The sequence below is a fragment of the Anopheles merus genome, chromosome 3R (assembly GCF_017562075.2).
Source record: "Anopheles merus strain MAF chromosome 3R, AmerM5.1, whole genome shotgun sequence".
Taxonomy (NCBI): domain Eukaryota; kingdom Metazoa; phylum Arthropoda; class Insecta; order Diptera; family Culicidae; genus Anopheles; species Anopheles merus.
This window is the reverse complement of record NC_054084.1, coordinates 44,896,223-44,913,355: the sequence shown is the minus strand read 5'-3', so window position 1 is coordinate 44,913,355 and position 17,133 is coordinate 44,896,223. Positions and strand designations below refer to the sequence as shown.

Below are 17,133 nucleotides of genomic sequence, written 5' to 3'. Positions count from 1 at the left end.
GTGGTTATCTTTGGAGTTTATTATTTAAACAATCGTGTCGCCGTTCTAGTTCTAGTGATGCATAACTCCAATGTGAAACCATGCCCACATAGCCAGGTCGAACTCTATAGCTGATTTGAGGCTGTTTAACGAAAAATCGTTCTGATGTCGCACTTTGTGGCTGGTTAAGAGATAAAAAGTACTTTGCGGAAGTATCGTGCTTGTTAACAAGCACTCGATACTCTTTGCAACCTGGCGGCTGGTTAGCCTGATGTGTATTGTTCATGATGGAACTTGAAGGCTTGTTAAGAAAACGTACCGAACTTGGTTGAACTTAATAGCTTTTTAATGCATAACATTGGTACATGATGGTTCTTGTCAAAGTGTCAAAGACTGACGCCGTCAATCATCTAATTGCTGCTTGTTGGTAGGGCAGTAGTGTAATAAAGTACAAAGAAAACATAACACTGCTGCATAAGTTAGATCAGTTCCGTGAAGAAGAAATTTTGAGTGAAGTGATTGTGATTGTACAGTAAACTGTTATACATTTCATGTAATTTATGAATATTGAAGATTTTAAAATATACACATGAAAACAAACAAAACAAATTCTGTTGTTTATTGCATCCATGACGCTTGCTTGAAAATAAAACAGAAGAAAAATAATCCCCAGCACCTGGCATAAGGAAGCTGCTAAGGCGCTATTTAGTAGGACCACCTGCAACTTTGATGCTATTTATCTGCTGCAAAAGGAGAATTCAAACAGCGATATTTAGTATACCAAAATCGACTGCTTAAGCAAATTTATTCTTTAAGCTAAATATATTGTTTTGACATTTGATTTGTCAAATTGACATAACCGCGTATCTCCAAATCTGCGTAAGTCGAGAACCGCGTAACTCGGGAACAGACTGTACAGATAAATCGGTACAGGCGGTCCCCGAGATACACGGTACCTCCTTTACGCGGATTCGGAGATACGAGGTTTTTTTTTTTAAATTTGACAGTGCAATTTGTCCAAAATTGTACTGATTCGACACATCAATTGTAAAATGCCAAATAAATTCCCTTTTGAGCGAATGTTAACAATCATTTGTAACGATTTAAAACTATTATATTTAGTCAGAATCATAAGAAATAATTAATTCAGTGAATAAAACCACTTCCTACTTGCAAAATTATACGAAAATTAAATCAATTTGGCTGAAAATCACGAGATTCGACTTACGCGAAAATTCGAGATACGTGGTATTTTGCGGCCGTTTTCGGTCCCCATTAACCGTGTATCTCGGGGACCGCCTGTATTTCTGGCCACTCTGGTTGTAAACAATTTGTTGGGGATTTGTTTTGGGGAAAATGTGTCGTAATTTTTAACAATTTTAGTGAAAGTAATGTCCAGCTGGAGGACTGTTGGTAAATAATCCGTGAATAGGACTACGGTTCAAAGGAAGTAAAAGCTAACGTGTTTTTGTCCGTAGGTATCTGCTCGCCAATACTTGCCAGCGGAAAGGTATCGCGATGCGTACCACAACAACAATGGCACTACAATCGCCAACAAAATGTAACCAAATCCCCGTTCTCATGGTGTTGGCAAAGCAAGGGTGGCAACAGCTAATCATAGGGATTTTTCTTACCTTACCTTCGATTGCAGCGTCAAAATCAATCACAAACCCGACATGCTCTGCTGGATTTACGCCGCAAGGCAATACCAGTTGATCGGCAGCGACAGGTACTGTACGAGCTGGTGGAAAAGTTTGAAAAGCTACCGCAAGAGAAAGCGTTCGCGATAGAGGAAGGCGCAATCGAGCTGCTGAAGGAGCTGGAACACTCCACCGATCCTGCCATAAGGCAGCATGCGAAGCTCGGTTTGGCGCTGCTCGGGTACGTCCCACCGTTGTCAAGCGAGGGCATACGCATCCTGAGCATTGACGGGGGAGGCATCCGCGGTATAATCGTGATGGAACTGCTGCGCAAACTGGAACGACTCACGAACCGACGAATATTCGATCTGTTCGATCTAGTATGCGGCGTCTCGACAGGAGCTATATTGGTTTGTGCGTTGGGTAAGTTGGTGTGAGCTTAAGGTTGATTTGCGCCTAACCCCTTTGCCTCGTCTGCTTTTAGCCTCCGAGAAAGGTTTAACCCTTGCCGAAGGCATTCACCTCTACAAAAAGATAGCCTACAAAGTCTTCCATCGCCCGACGACGCTGGATAAACTTTCCGGAGCGTCGCGCCTGTTTTCGTCGCACGCCTACTACGATATCGAGCTGTGGGAATCGCTACTGAAACGTCATGTGGGCCACCGTCGCATAATCGACACGGTGATGCTTCCAAATGTGCCGAAGGTGGGATAAAGACACATGGGTAAAACGAAGCCTCAATTGTTCAAATGGTTCTCGGCTAAGGAAATGCTGTCGCTTCCTTCTATTCCGTAGTTCTGCTGTATATCGACTACCGTTTGCGACGAGTACATCGATGCGCATGTATTCCGCAACTACACATTCCCTCAGAACGTGCAGTCGGTGTACGCCGGGTCACACACCGCACGACTGTGGGAGGTAGTGCGAGCGTCATCGGCCGCTCCGGCGTACTTTGGTGACTTCCCGCTGAACGGCCAGCTGCATCAGGACGGTGGCATACTGTACAACAATCCTACCGCCGTGGCCATCCACGAAGCCAAATGTCTGTGGCCGAACGATCGCATCCAGTGTGTGGTATCGTTCGGTACGGGACGAACGCGTGGCAAATCGAACGATGGCCAAAAAATTATAAGCCGTAAAATACTCGACCAAGCTTCGTTGTCCAGCTCGTGGAAGACAAAGTTCCTGCGTATTCTCGATTCTGCCACCGACACGGAAGCGGCGCACACGGTGCTGAGCGATCTGCTACCGGCTGGTCACTATTTCCGTTTCAATCCGTATCTTACCGAGTTCCTGTCGATGGTTGAGGTGCGGCCGGAAAAGATTGCTCAGCTGGAGAAGGATACGGCAATGTACTATGCGCGCAATGAGGACAAGTTCGAACAGGTTGCTGACCTGCTGCTGCGCAAGCGATCGATCGCACGCAAAGCGTACGATGTGGCGCGCTACGTTTTCTATCGCTAGTGTTTCTTGAAAAGTGTTTTTGCTGCTATTTGCCAAAGAGAGTCTGCTAGTATTGGTAGTATCAGGGCAGAAGGTGAATGTTGTTATAATATGATAACAACAGATTTTCTGTTTTTCGTTTGAATCTTTTAGTTGCTGTACTACAGTCACTACTGACATACCTCTCTGTGAAGGTACACAATTCAGGTTTTATTTCGGTATTACATCTTTTTAGTATTTTAGCATTGCTAAGCTTCTTAGGATCCCCGTATAACGACTGTCCATGGATATATTTTGTTTTGCGATTGTGTGTAAATGTTTGGTTTATGTTTGTAAATTGCAAATAAAGTTCTATGACGTGTAAGAGTGATCTTAGACGTAATTAGAATGATTCACAACATATTGATGCATATTCAAAAAGCTGATGATCGATCCATAGATCACAGCAAATGTCCACACACCAATATCACAGCAATGCGACCCGATAGAATGGCCAAAAATCCAAACAATCCCCAAAGAAACGAACGAAAATGAGCTGGAAAACTTCCCATTTCCAAACTCACTTGCTACGCTTAAGCGATGATACCTGTTCGTTGTTGATGCGAGAGAGAAAATGAGAGAAAAAGGGAGATCTCCTCACGACCGAACGGTTCGGTTGCTGGCTGGCGCCGGTACGAATTTGACCCACGGAAGCAAAAGAGGACAGGTTTTATTTTTAAGCAAACCGACCGACGAACTCATCCCGATCGGTCACGATCTTCCGTAGTCGTGCACTGATCGTGACACACTGCACACCAGCACATTGCCCGACTGAGCAGTTCGTCAAACAAGTTCACCGTTTTCGAGATTTTGTGTAGGGAAATCGAGAAGAAAAAATAAACAGGAACGGTTTGGAAAATAAGTGTCTCTACCGGAAAGGGCATCCATGGCCTCGATACAGTTTTCGACGAAGTTAATTTGTAGTGAATTTATTATCTCGATCCCAACCGAGGGAAGTATATGCATATGTGTGCGACTTTACGGAATGTAGGTGAATGTGAGCCTGGTGCGTGATAAATAAGCGAGAATTTATACGATTTTTGTAAGGACGGTGAGTGAATCGAGAGGAAAAAAGGGCAGGATGAGCAATATGCAACCAGAAGAGTACGAGAATACGGGCTGGCTGTCGTACTTTAGCCGGCACAAGACGACCTACACTGCGTCCGATATTCACAAGATCAGCAACGAGCTGAACAATGTGCGCAAGAACCTGACCGCCACCCAGTACGCGTACGGCGAGCTGAGTAGTGAGCTGAAGGCGCTCAAGAGTCTCCAGGAGCAGCAGCGCTTAGTGGACGAGTACGAGCAACGGGCGGCAGGCAGCAAAAGCTCGAAATCGACCGACAAGCGGCTGAAGGAACAGGCCGATGAAATCAAAAGTCTCAAGAGCGATCTTGCGAGCTGCCGGAATGAGCTGTCCAAGCAGATCGCCGCCCTGAAGGTGTCGGTTGGCGAGCAGAGCAAGAAAAAGGGTGTATTTGGAGGTGGTGGCAAGCTTTCCCACGGCAACCCACCGCCAGCCGGCAGTAACGCCATGACCTTGAGTCTGGAAAGTCGCATCATTGCCGCGGAGGTACAGATCGATCAGCTGACAACCGGGCACACTGACCGGTTAAGTGCTCTGGAGCAGAAAGTAGGTCAGCTAGAGCAGACGGGCGGCAGTTCGTCGGTAGAATATGAGGTACGGCTGAATGCTCTCGAGCGAGATTTTACGCGCAAACTGCAGGATCTGACTGATCTTGTGGTGGAGCTGCAGCGCAAGCTAGCTAAGAGTGAAGCCAAACAGGTGGAAATGATGCAACGGTTGTCGACGGCCCAAACTTCACTTTATGAACAGCTGGAGCAGCGGTACGATGAGCAGTGTGGCAAGCTGCGAGAATTGCAAGTTCGGCTCAGCCATCTTGGCCAGCATGACGACGTCGACTCCACGTTTGTCTGAGGGAACCGGGCAACGAGAGGTAAATAACAGAATACGTTTGGACAGTTGTACAAGCCAACGGGTGGATCTATATATGCGGAATGTTCTAAATATTATTATGAGGCGTTTATTGATGGGAGAGGTATTGGCATAAACAAACCACCAGCAACGTCCCACGACCGTCAAGGCTTGATCAGATTGTCTGGATCGTTTCACAGGAATAGCTAAATTAATTTCAGCGGTTTACCGCCGAAATGGTAAACTGTTTTGACCGGAAGACTAAACAGTACATCAAACAAGGCCAAGCGACACCTACTCGAAGGTACAGTATGTTCTCGTGAAACGCGGATTCTGGGAGGCATAGTAGTTTTTAGAAATAATTAGAATACGAATCTCCCAATTCCTATCCCACTTTGGGTTGCGATAAATGCATGTAAAACTACTCATACAAAAACGGATTTTGCCGTTTTTATTCCTTGTGATCTGCATCGATTGCTTAAACTTTCTCATAAACCCTCATTTTTAAAATTACGAATGTTTTACTCCATCAAAAATGATATCAAAAACGTTTGTATTCATTAGCGACTCTAACGGTTTGCGCGATGCTCAATCATCCTATTGGGAGCCAATTGATATTCTAATTAGATTACAATCGCGATCCCAATCGAATTGCAACCGAATCCCAAAGGAATCGCTATCGAATTTTTCTTCTTCTTCTTCTTTTTGGCTCAACAACCGCTGTCGGTCAAGGCCTGCCTGTACCACAACTTGTGGGCTTGGCTTTCTGTGACTTATTAGCAGGATAGTCAGTCCTACGTATGGCGGCACGGTCCATTTGGGGCTTGAACCCATGACGGGCATGTTATTAAAGTCGTACGAGTTGACGACTACGAGACCGGCAAATCGAATTTTTACCGGATACGAAACGCACAAACGGGAACCGATCAAATCGAATCTTTGTATAGATCGAATTTTCGAATCTTCTGAATCCCGAAATCCAACATAAAAATGAAGCTGTTCGGAGAAGCGAGGTAGAGAAGTTTTCAATTTCAAATTGATGTGTTTATGCGGGGAAATCATATTAAACTTGTAGGAATAGGAATCGGATGTATGAAACTGTCTTCAATAAATCGTTGTAGCGCATGAGCTGACAACTAGATAGATTTTTGTGGAATGTCCTTTGATATTTTTGGTAATCTTTTAAAGAAGGAGACCGGCATACCATCCTATGTGAGCTTCCCCGAGATTTATTAAAAACCACTATCTCGACTTAGTAAGACTTTGATACGAGAAACCCCTTCGTTTGAGAAACTACCGGGAAGCGTCAGAGATATATGAATTAAAACTTGAACACATTGGAGCTATTTGAAGACGAATGAAGTGCAAGAGAATGAAAAAACTGGGTAACAGCCCGAATCGGAATTTAACTGACTTGTTCGGTTTTATATGAGCCGGAGTGTGCTGTCCATGGATTAACAATTACGAATCGAAACTAGAGTCGTTAGCATAGATTTGAGTTCTAGAAAATTGTCCTTTGGATGACACCAAACTAGAACTGGAAATGTTTCGAACAATAAATAAGCAATCAATTCAATTACCAACATTTCAGAATTGAGAATCAACACGAATCATTTAATCGAGTAATGAAACGATTCAGGCTCAGGTGGTTAACAATTTGGGTTTGATTTTTGCTTGAGGAATAGTGCAATCCATCATCAATTGAAGCTAATGTTGTGTAAGCAGCGTTAGAGCCACAAGGAGCCCTCTTCTCTTTACAGCAGGATTCTGACCTTGCTCGATGGTTTCGAATATGGGACTCTTTCTTTAACATAGTGCCATCAAGTATCTTGATAAGATATTTACTAGGCACTTTAGTATTATTCACTTACTTACTTACTCGGCACTACAACCGCTTTGCGGTCTTGGCCTGTCTACTTTGTCATTCTATCTTCTATATAATGTATATACTGTGCATCTACCTATTCCGAAGCGTTTTTGACGGCTCTAAAATAATGTTCATTATGTTTGGAGTCAGTTTTTTCACTCTTCCGTCGAGAATTGATCGAAAAAGCAAGCTTCTTTTTCATTTCTTTTGTGATAGTTTGACATTACAGATTAACAAGCACATATAACATTTGTACATTGTTACAAAGTCTAATTTTGCCTTCACTAAATTTAAGCAATACGGAGCAAAGCCGTCCTTCCCGAATAAAAAAAAAGTTACCATCCGGAAATTGTTAATCGCATTTCTCGCAAGCATACTGTACTGTGTGGGAATGATAATGTAATGGTGAAAGGGTGCCCCACAAATCAATGTAAGGTGTAGCGAAATACAAATCTGGGGACAGAGCTAGTCAAGATTGTGAAACTGGTATTCGCTTCCTTCGACATCCCTTTTACTGCTGTGTATATTGTGTATTCACACAATCGGACATTTATGAGGATAATTACAATGAAGTAATATGTGAATTCTGTGATAGTATTTGAGTCATCAACTCGTATTATGCTCATAATAATTTGATGGCTAGTAGTGTATTACAAAACTTTAATTAAATGTAATGTTTATCTTATATTCTGATAATCACGCCGAATTTCTGGCAACGTTTCTACTCCATTAATTTGCAGACCACCGCTCATTTCCACCGACGGAAAATATTTCCGTCATCACCACCATGGCATCCCCTATCGTTAGCTAATGGTGCAAACACTTTCCGTCCGTTCCATTACACCAAGCGGCTTCGCGCGCAAATGGCGCAAATCGTTGGGCGTTTCGAGGTTTTCGGTTCGGTACGCCGCACGGGCCAAACACAAACAAATCCCCACCAACGATGGAAAAACAACAACCCCAACCTGTCAGCTTCAGTTTTGCTTGCGGATCGTTAGACAAACAAATCATCACTCTTGATCCGCTGCTGTCTCATGCGACGAAGCCAGAGCAAAATGTAGTTTTCCCCTCTCAAAATGAAATGGTGGTGGTAGTGATCGATGGTGATCTACTTGGTAAATATGATCTACTACCGGTTGCTTCGTCGTGAGAATGATCTCACATGTGTGTGTGTTTGTATGTATGTGGTGTTTGTATTTATATACGGTTTAGTGTCCGGTCAAATGACGTTTTTTACATACTACACACCTCAACCGTCAAACCTCTTTTTTCTGCCAATTTTTTTTTCATCTCCCGCCAAAGGCCGTTGTTTTTGTTCTTGAGGATTTAGTTAAAATGTGCCTGTGTTTTGACGGTTGTCTGTCAAAATATAGACAGTTTGAATGAATAGCAATCAACCGTCATTACAAAAAAGGCAGATCTGATGGAGGCGGCTTGTCGTTTGTACAGAACTAAAAGCACACCACAACCATGGCCAGAGAAATTGATGAATCGGAATCAAATGTCTCTCGATTGGTAGTGATTTTGTTCGTGTCGCTCGAGCAACACTGCGCACTGTTTGTTAATGTAAACAATAACACCAAAACATACAGCATCAGAATAAATACCATTCAACCCAAGTACGCAACGCAAACAGCTAACACCACGACCGGCGAGAGGCGTCGTCGTCCTAGCTGTAGCGTGCGTGACAGTTGTCGCTTTTCCGGGGGTGATAAATTGACTAACACGCTGCCGGCGCTGTAGAAAGTGGTTCCTCCTCTTTCCTTCTTCATTACTGCTCTCATGTATTCCCGCTTTTTCGTTCGTTCATGTGTTTTCATCTGCCTACACACGAAACGGTTGATGCCGATTTACGTCGCTTTGTATGTTAATCGCTTACCCGTCCGAAGTAGAAGAGGCTCGCTCATTTTCCGATTCGTTTTTGGTCGTTGTTATTGAATGTTTCTCGTCGGTGTCATTTTTTTGTGTGTGGTTGTTTTAAAATGTTTTGAGCGTGCATTAACTCCCGAGTTCTAATGATCGTTCAGCTCCTGGGTGCGTATTTTTACTAAACGAAAGCGGAAAACTGATGGGGGCGAAAAACTTGAACATAACGTATCGTCCCATGCGTTGATTTTCTTGAGTTTATAAAAAGTAAAACAGAATGCGAGAAAATGAGAGATACAAAATATAGAAGAAAAAAATACAAATCGATATAAAAAATGGTAAAAAACTGAGGGAAAAGGCGTTCGGTCATACTGACAGGTAGATATTTTTACGACACGGGCACTGTTCGTTTGTTCTAATTTATGTTTCTCTCGTGCCGTTAGTTAGGCGTGGTAATGAATGGGACAGCCGTTTCACCTATGCTTTGGTTAACAAATTAGGGTGTGCCGTCCTTTATCTTTTCTCATGTGAACTGTCCGGGACAAAAATGCAAATTGGTTTCATATATTTTAAGCTTTTAACACAAAAAAGAGATTAGAAGGTGATGTGGCCTGCAACAATGTTGTAAACGGTTTTTTTTTCAATTACGTATTACAATTTTTCAGTGCGTAATCCCTAAATCACTAAATAATGATATTGGTGATTTAAAGATTTAGTTGTTTAGCTTCAAGGAAAAAACAATATTTTCATTCAAATTAAACCGTAAATTGTAAATAATGTAATGATAAATTACAAATCATGCACAAGAACAGGAATTAATTCGTCAAATTTCTTTAATTCTATAGACTCTATATTTTATTTAAAGCCGAACAAATGTTTTTAACACTTAACACTCTAATCAAATTAGTCGCCGTAAGTCATTTTCGACTTTTTTGTGAGCGTAATTGAGTAAAATTCAATTCAAATCTAATGATCCCTAGTGTTTCAACGGTTCTTTAGTCTGATAGATAAAACATTGGTCATATGGTCTACTTTTCCGGTTTCGTGGTACAGTCGTCAACTCGTACGACTTAACAACATGCCCGTCACGGGTTCAAGATCCGAATAGCCGGTGCCCCATGCGTAAACCTGACTATCCTGCAATGAGTAACCAATAAGTCATTGAAACCTAAACCCACTAATAGTACAGGCTGTGACCGACAATAGTTGTTAGGCCAAATAAAATAAAAAAACATCTGCTAATATTTCTATCCCGGCAGGTACGCGAGACTATTCTACTCGAGACTTTACTGCATGGTGAATGTTTTTTTTTTGTTTGCATTCAAAATATCATTTTCAAAAATATATTCTAAATAGCATAGAATATCCATTTTTGGTCAATTGTTGGTATCTCCTTCACCAAATAATTAAGGACTTATCACTGGACATATAATCTAATCTACATTGTTTCGTTGCCTTCAACAAATCTATTCAAATTAAATGCTTGACTATAAATTATTAATTATGTAGAAAAAGAGAGTATAAAAATAAAATTATATGAAAGTATAAAATAATATATATAAAATAAATAAAACATAAATATAAGGAAATCAATTCACGATATTGACTCACGGCATTTAAAAATTCTTATGCATTACTCCAGACAGGTGCTGACTTTGAGGCTTGCTGACCAGTTCTTTAAACCTCATATCGATGAAGATTCTCTTCGACTTTGCGAGAGCAAAAAAATTAGATCAGTAACTGAAACTACTCATGGAAAACCAAGCATAACAATTGTTTTAATTTTCGGAACTAGTGTTGTATACATAGGTCATAGGTTATAGGCTCACAAAGTACAAATGCAAAGCCTTTTGATAACATTAATGACTAATAATGATAATGAATAACCTAAACACTACATCGGTCATAATTAGCTAGCTATGTAGTAATTTTCTTGAGGTAAAGAGACTAGCCAACCTAGTATAACACATACAATTATCGCCTTTTTTAAGTGTTGGTTTTCCAAGATTATTAAGATAATGACGTGATTTTTTGTTTTGCAAAAGCTAATGCGAAATAGCTAAATAATACTGTTGTGGACAGACCGCTGCCTCATCCTGAGGGCTCACTGTTGACAGCAGGGCTGTCATCCTGTGACGTCCTCAGTGAGGATCGCGGCGCGAGAAGGACCAGCCGTCTTCTCCCCGCATTGCGTGTTATTGTGTGGTATTATTTATTATTGTAAACGGTTGAACATATACCAAAGATAGTGATAAAATACATATTCTGTTTGTGCCGTACACCACCGTCTTCATGTTTGTTCTGTGCGGACACAACAGTGGCGACGAGGATGGGATCCTCCTCGCGTAGGGGGGGATCCTACAACGAACCGACGCAGCACGAAGGTCACCATCGCACAACCGCCATCGCGCAGGATGGGCTCGCTCGAGCTTGCGCGAAGCCCCAGGATCCTCACTCCGCTGCAGCACTATACCGGACAAAGCGAGGGGACATTCCGCTTTGGACCGTCGTCACACGGCATCACCGCCGCCCGCTGCAGCGTCATCGGACACACTGGTGCAGTATTGTCGTGCGCGGCATCAGGGCCGCCCTTGCTGCACCAGCATCATCGTCGAGCCCGGTGAGCAGGCACAGTGCTGAGGCATATCGGCTGCCCCCTGTCCATCTTCATCGCCGGCGCTCCAGCTGCACAGGTGCATCTCGACGGCGGCACCACTGTCGCCCCTGTGCAGCAACATCGTATGTGTCCCGGGTCACAGTCGTCGTGCGCGGCATCACGGTCGCCCCCTGTGTACCCTCATCATCATCGTCAACGTCATCATCATCCTGCGCGCCCTGCACAGCAGTTCACCGGCAGCGACATCACGGTCGCCCCTGTGCAGCGGTTCCGGCTGAGCGGTCCAAGCGCGCGCGGCACCACGGCCGCCCCCTGCTCAGCCGCACATCGACGCCCCAACGGCAGCAGCATCCGGAGAGCTGCCTCATCAGCATCATCGGCGTCCGGTGCAACGTCCTACGGCAACAGCATCATGCTGCAGTTGCACCAACAACAACAACAACAACACCACCACAGCGGCTGCAACGGAACGAGCGAGCGCAGCTCATCGGCTGCCCCCTGTTGCAGCCCGTAACGCTCATCCCGTTCGAGCGTTAGGCACGGAGGCCGGTCAGCACTCTCCCCCGTTTTACACAGCGCCACTTGAGCCGTACGCTTGCCACGCCGGTTTTAATTACATTAAAACCGCTGCGTTGGCTTAAGCCGTACCGGCTTAATTAAAACGGGGAGATGTTGTGGACAGACCGCTGCCTCATCCTGAGGGCTCACTGTTGACAGCAGGGCTGTCATCCTGTGACGTCCTCAGTGAGGATCGCGGCGCGAGAAGGACCAGCCGTCTTCTCCCCGCATTGCGTGTTATTGTGTGGTATTATTTATTATTGTAAACGGTTGAACATATACCAAAGATAGTGATAAAATACATATTCTGTTTGTGCCGTACACCACCGTCTTCATGTTTGTTCTACTACCCTCATCAAATACCCTCATCAATGAAGAGAAGACAGTGAAGAAGGGGTTTTCCGATGCGTGGTTTCGTAACTATCAAAAACGGCCTCAGAGAGTGCCGGCACTAAACAACTACTAAAACACATGGTACATCCCTCATTTCCGGTTACCTAACCAAAGAAGCCAATATGAGTAATCTACTCCACTCTTTGTTAAATATGGTATGTTGATCAGTCTGCACATGTGGATGTGTACTTAATTCATGTTTGTTAAGTCCATAAATCATAATTTCATAGTAAAATACGAGAGAAAACCAAAACGTGGAAACACGTAAACAAATCACACGATTTATACCTAACAACATCACAGAAGCACTAAAATTAAAATCATTTTTGTCAAAAATGTTAATGGATCGATTCCGACAGTCAACAGTTACACACTGGTAACGGATCATGAAATACAAGCTTACAAAAAAGAACGCTGCAACGAATCAAGACCATTCTGTAACTAAAGTATTTAACATTTGATATTGAGAGTTTAGAATGATATTTAATACAAATTTCCTTCATTTAAAATAATGTACTAATACCTTTACCCAATCGATTACTTTGGCTTCATTACGCTTCAAACTACTTCCTTTGAACAGCTGCACCGAATGAAACAACATTTTTTCGCACCACAGCTTAAAGGTAAACCAAATGCTATGCTCTCCAAAAGTAAAGATAAATAAACTGTGCGAACCAACTGATCGGCTGCGCACTTCATCAGCCCCAAACAGGAGTGTAGAACGAATTCAGATGTTAACGTGCACAGCATAATCGTCCATCATGGCGCAGGTCGAAACATCCTAACCTTGCACCGCGTGTTTCTGTGTTTCTAAGTAAAATAAACACTTTCTTAGAGGATTAAGGCGCGAAGGAAGGAAACAAGTATTCCAGGAAACGTGTCGTTTTCTTTTTTCCACACTGCTCGCCTGGTTGTGGTCTTTTGGACGAAAACCACCATTATTTGTCTTATAAAAAGTACCATTGATCTTGGCCTCCTTTCAGAAATACGCAATTCACAAAAAAAAAAAAAAGATTTTACCAGCAACATCTCGGCACGGGAAATTGTGGCCCATAATGTTATGCCTCTCCGCAATGCACACCAACCAAAGGGTTTGGCTTGTGCCGCAGTTGCCAACAGGGATTTGATGCTACAGTTTAATTTGATTTGTTCGTTTCGTACTTCACCTCTTGCACCAGCCCCCATTGCCCACAGTGGTTAGGACTGACCAAACGCTTTATTTATAGTCCGGAGAGACGCATTTCCAATCGTTTAGCCACATTCGCGTAGCGTGCCATCGAAGACGACGTTAGGAGGTTGTGTTTTGCTTTTTCCCACCCTCTTTCGTCGTCGCATGACAGTACATTGGTCGCGGGTGAAATTCGTCGGGATACGTGTTTGGATCGATGCTTTTAGGTGTAGTTTTTGGCACATCGTTAAACGTGTTTTGCTTTTAGCATGGTTTTTGTTGCTCGTGCTGCTTTTTTTGGAAATGATTGAAACCTATTATCCACGTATTAGGGATAAGGTAAAAAGATTGAATGGATTTTAGTTAATTTTGTGAACGTATATTAGTTTTATTTTATATTTTTATAAGGCTGCAGAGCGTGCACTATTTTCTTTATCAAATACTAAATATTTTACTCACAACTTCACAAAAAACGGGTGTTTTCCAAAGATTCCTCTTAACTAGAGCAAAATTACAATATCGGTCACCTAATTTCAAGCCAGTAGGTCGGCACCACCAGTCCAAAATGGGAGCACTTACTAGGTTATTATTGCACGCGTCGTGGCCATCTTTAGCTTTACGCTACATCACCGCATTACGATCAATGACATAATCTATAGATTTAATACCAGATTTGGTATGCGTCGTCCACCTGCTGGCTGATGGATTTACCGATCGTTATGGTTTGAAAGCGATAGCTTTACCTCATTCAAAATAAAACCATTTGCAATTGGAATAACTGCCCTTGTGCATGTTCCACTTCCTACACGCCGATGTGTGTGTGTAATCGAAGAAGAAACAAAATAACCCTCGATAGTGTAATATACGGGAAAAAGTTCCTCCCCACTATTATAATTTCACTTTCGATTAATCGTCGTGTGAAATACAAATCCCATCCACTATTCCCCACTCAACAATTTGGTGCATTGTGTCACTAAGGGCGATGAAAGGGGGTGAGCGTGTGGGAAAGAGGAAGTTAAAAATTCAGTTTATGTCGTTTTACGCTTTACGCGACTGGTTACGATCGTGCCCGAGCATGACAGTGTGGCCAGAGTGCATGTGTAGCCGAGTTGCATACAAAATAGAACGCGAATTATGTAGCGCGTGGTGGTGGTACTGATCTTCCAGTTGATTTGAGGTGGGTTGAAGTGTGCGAGAGTGTGATTGGAAGACAATTTCGGTAGCTACAGAGTTACACGGCGAGTATTATCACATCAACTATCACATCGTATAAGCTTCGGAAACAGTTGAAGCGGTAGGTTTAAGTATGATTTCATGATGTTGAGAAGTATTTTGGTATTTTAGCGTGTATAACGACCCCCTTTTAGGTCGAAAGAGACCAAAATCTGATGAAGGGGGACGTTATGCATGGGTAATAACTTTTCAATTACCGCTAAAACATTACATTCAATCCCATACAAAGATAATCTGGTGCATGGATATCCACAAAAATAATAGAAAAGGCAAGGAGTATTGCCAAGGAAATACATAGGGAAAAAGAAAACGGTTTGGAAACTGAGGAAACAATTCATCTCACTGGTTCTTTAAATTGGTGATTCACATTCATAAAAAGGATCAACTTAAGCATGAGGTTAAAATCTAAAGCTCAGAAAATACCAAAAGAATACGAAGCTTAACCATTCGCTTGTACTAGGAGCACGAAAAAATCTCATTTGATCTGATCCAAATTGGTAACATGGGCACCAAGTTTTGTTTGAATTTTATAAAATTAAAAATAAAATAACTTTTTTTAATAAAATATTGAATAATTTTTCAGGGGGTTGTTATCCACGTTATTATACGGAAATTATTCGGTTATTTTGTAACCATTTTATGATGTCTTTTAGTAAAATAATTTACTAAGACTTTTCTCAATTTCTCGAGAATAGTTCATAACTCGTTCTATATTTAGCTCGAAGGCTTAGAAAAACATTAACATGCTGAACCATTTATCTTCATGTTGAATGAACTGTTTTTTCAGCACATTATGGTTATATGCACTGTATAATTTAAAATTGATTTTTGTTTTAAATTAGTTTATTTATTTTTAAATATGTTTGAACTATGTAATTATGTTCATTTTAATTATTCTTATTCTTGAAACTATTTTAAAATATAAGTGAACAAATTCACCTAAAACCATGCACTTCACTGTAAGCGTGCTGCCCGATGCACCTCATGTGTTATGTTTACTTCCGCCGCCATCCTTATCATTTGGTGATTTGGAGTGGGAAACGCTTAAATTGCCATTTTGAACAGAAACTGTCTTTTACCAATGACCCTCCCCACCGTGTGCATAACATACAGGTGCATTGAGCATTTCGTAAGGAACGCAAACAGTGGTAAAGTGTCGTATTGTTTAAAACCCGTTCGTTTATGGGTAGAAGTGGTCAGTCGTTTGGTGCCAATACGAGGTACATCATCGAAGTTTGAGTAATCAGTTAGTATAGCTAAAGTGTGAGAAGTGTTAAGGAAAAATGTCGAAGAAAGTGAGTAAAAATCACGAGTCAAGCGAGTGATGGTTTGTTAAACTATTGTTTAAAAGTGTTCAAACAATACTTGTAGCAAATGATTTATACTTACTAACTTATCCGGTGCTGTAACCGCTTTGTGGCCTTGGTATGCTGCAGCAGTGTCCGAAGTCTCTCACGGTCTCGCGTCTTCGTCTGCTAATCTACTAATGTCTGTTAATCCAGCCAGCTCAATCCTTGTTTGTGAAAATGTTGTTCAAAGTTGGATGAAATTTTGTGTTAAAAAAACTTACGTAACATACTGAAAGGATCAACCCAGATGTGTGAGATATAGGTTGATGTACAGTAAATATACCATTATATGGGATATTAATTTAACCAAGATCGCAAGGACTTGTACATTTAAACATTTTTTTACAGAATATATGATTCTTTAAAATGCTGTAATGATGCAGACCAGGCGCCTCCACCATAACGAAATGTTGACTTTACGACCTAGTGTGAGCAAAAAAACTTCACAGTTCTCTAATTGTAGGTCCTTTTTTGTGTTTGTTACAGCCAGTATTACTTGCAGCATCATTGACGCTCATATTATCGATTCTGCCGCACTCCCTGGCTAGTGATTTAGAAAGGTAAGTTGGACCGTACAAAATGATTCTCCTACATATAAGCAATATGAGCAGTAGTAAAAAGCATGTTTATTACACAACTGTAACCTACTGTACGCATAATTTTGGACAGTCATCTGATACTTTCATGTTTTGATTACTACTCGTACGCTCTTGTGGTAACCTCGGTACAACCGATAAATATACCTCAGTGTTCCTGGCTTTTTTTCGCGGCTGTTAAATACATCCACAAACACGCAACATCATGAGCAGCATGATACGTGCTAAAACCCTTAATACGAATACAAGTACCCTCGTTTCGATCAGAAAAAATGCCTTGCATAGTGCTACCACCTTCTTTCTTGTCTTTAAACGAAGTTCGACCTTTAACCCTGCCGCGATGGGAAAACATGCCGGAATGGGAAGGCTGTGCAAAACGTTAACCATCTGCCAAAACAAAGTGGAAAACCGATACGAACTCCAACCCAGGGGGTACGAAGCGGCCGCCG

General features: G+C 42.1%; 2 protein-coding genes across 6 annotated transcripts; both read left to right on the top strand.

The window, feature by feature from the left end:
- The first annotated feature begins 1,289 nt into the window (after positions 1–1,289).
- Positions 1,290–3,432, top strand: LOC121597506 (calcium-independent phospholipase A2-gamma-like). The gene is made up of 5 exons (XM_041923319.1): positions 1,290–1,392; positions 1,458–1,540; positions 1,631–2,042; positions 2,104–2,324; positions 2,415–3,432. The coding sequence occupies exons 1-5, from the start codon at positions 1,371–1,373 to the stop codon at positions 3,081–3,083; spliced, it is 1,407 nt and encodes a 468-aa protein (XP_041779253.1). The 5' UTR covers positions 1,290–1,370; the 3' UTR covers positions 3,084–3,432.
- A 336-nt stretch (positions 3,433–3,768) lies between these two features.
- On the top strand, positions 3,769–16,648 carry LOC121595896 (septation ring formation regulator EzrA-like). 5 transcript variants are annotated; one of them, XR_006005215.1, is made up of 3 exons: positions 3,769–5,059; positions 5,143–5,341; positions 16,575–16,648. XR_006005215.1 is itself a non-coding variant. In XM_041920278.1 (2 exons), exon 1 carries the CDS (start codon positions 4,183–4,185, stop codon positions 5,038–5,040), a length of 858 nt encoding a protein of 285 aa, XP_041776212.1. In that variant the 5' UTR covers positions 3,769–4,182; the 3' UTR covers positions 5,041–5,059; positions 16,575–16,648. The 5 variants fall into 5 exon arrangements, 3 of the variants coding, with proteins under 3 accessions (XP_041776212.1, XP_041776213.1, XP_041776214.1); XR_006005214.1 differs by lacking the exon at positions 16,575–16,648 and adding an exon at positions 10,413–12,260; XM_041920278.1 differs by lacking the exon at positions 5,143–5,341.
- Positions 16,649–17,133: the final 485 nt, after the last annotated feature.

Coding starts and splice junctions, on each gene's coding strand:
- LOC121597506 (XM_041923319.1), top strand. CDS start 1,371: ATGTCCAGCTGGAGGACTGTTG. Junction 1,393..1,457: donor GTCCAGCTGGAGGACTGTTG/GTAAATAATCCG, acceptor TTTTGTCCGTAG/GTATCTGCTCGCCAATACTT. Junction 1,541..1,630: donor ACTACAATCGCCAACAAAAT/GTAACCAAATCC, acceptor CTTCGATTGCAG/CGTCAAAATCAATCACAAAC.
- LOC121595896 (XM_041920278.1), top strand. CDS start 4,183: ATGAGCAATATGCAACCAGAAGAGTACGAGAATACGGGCTGGCTGTCG.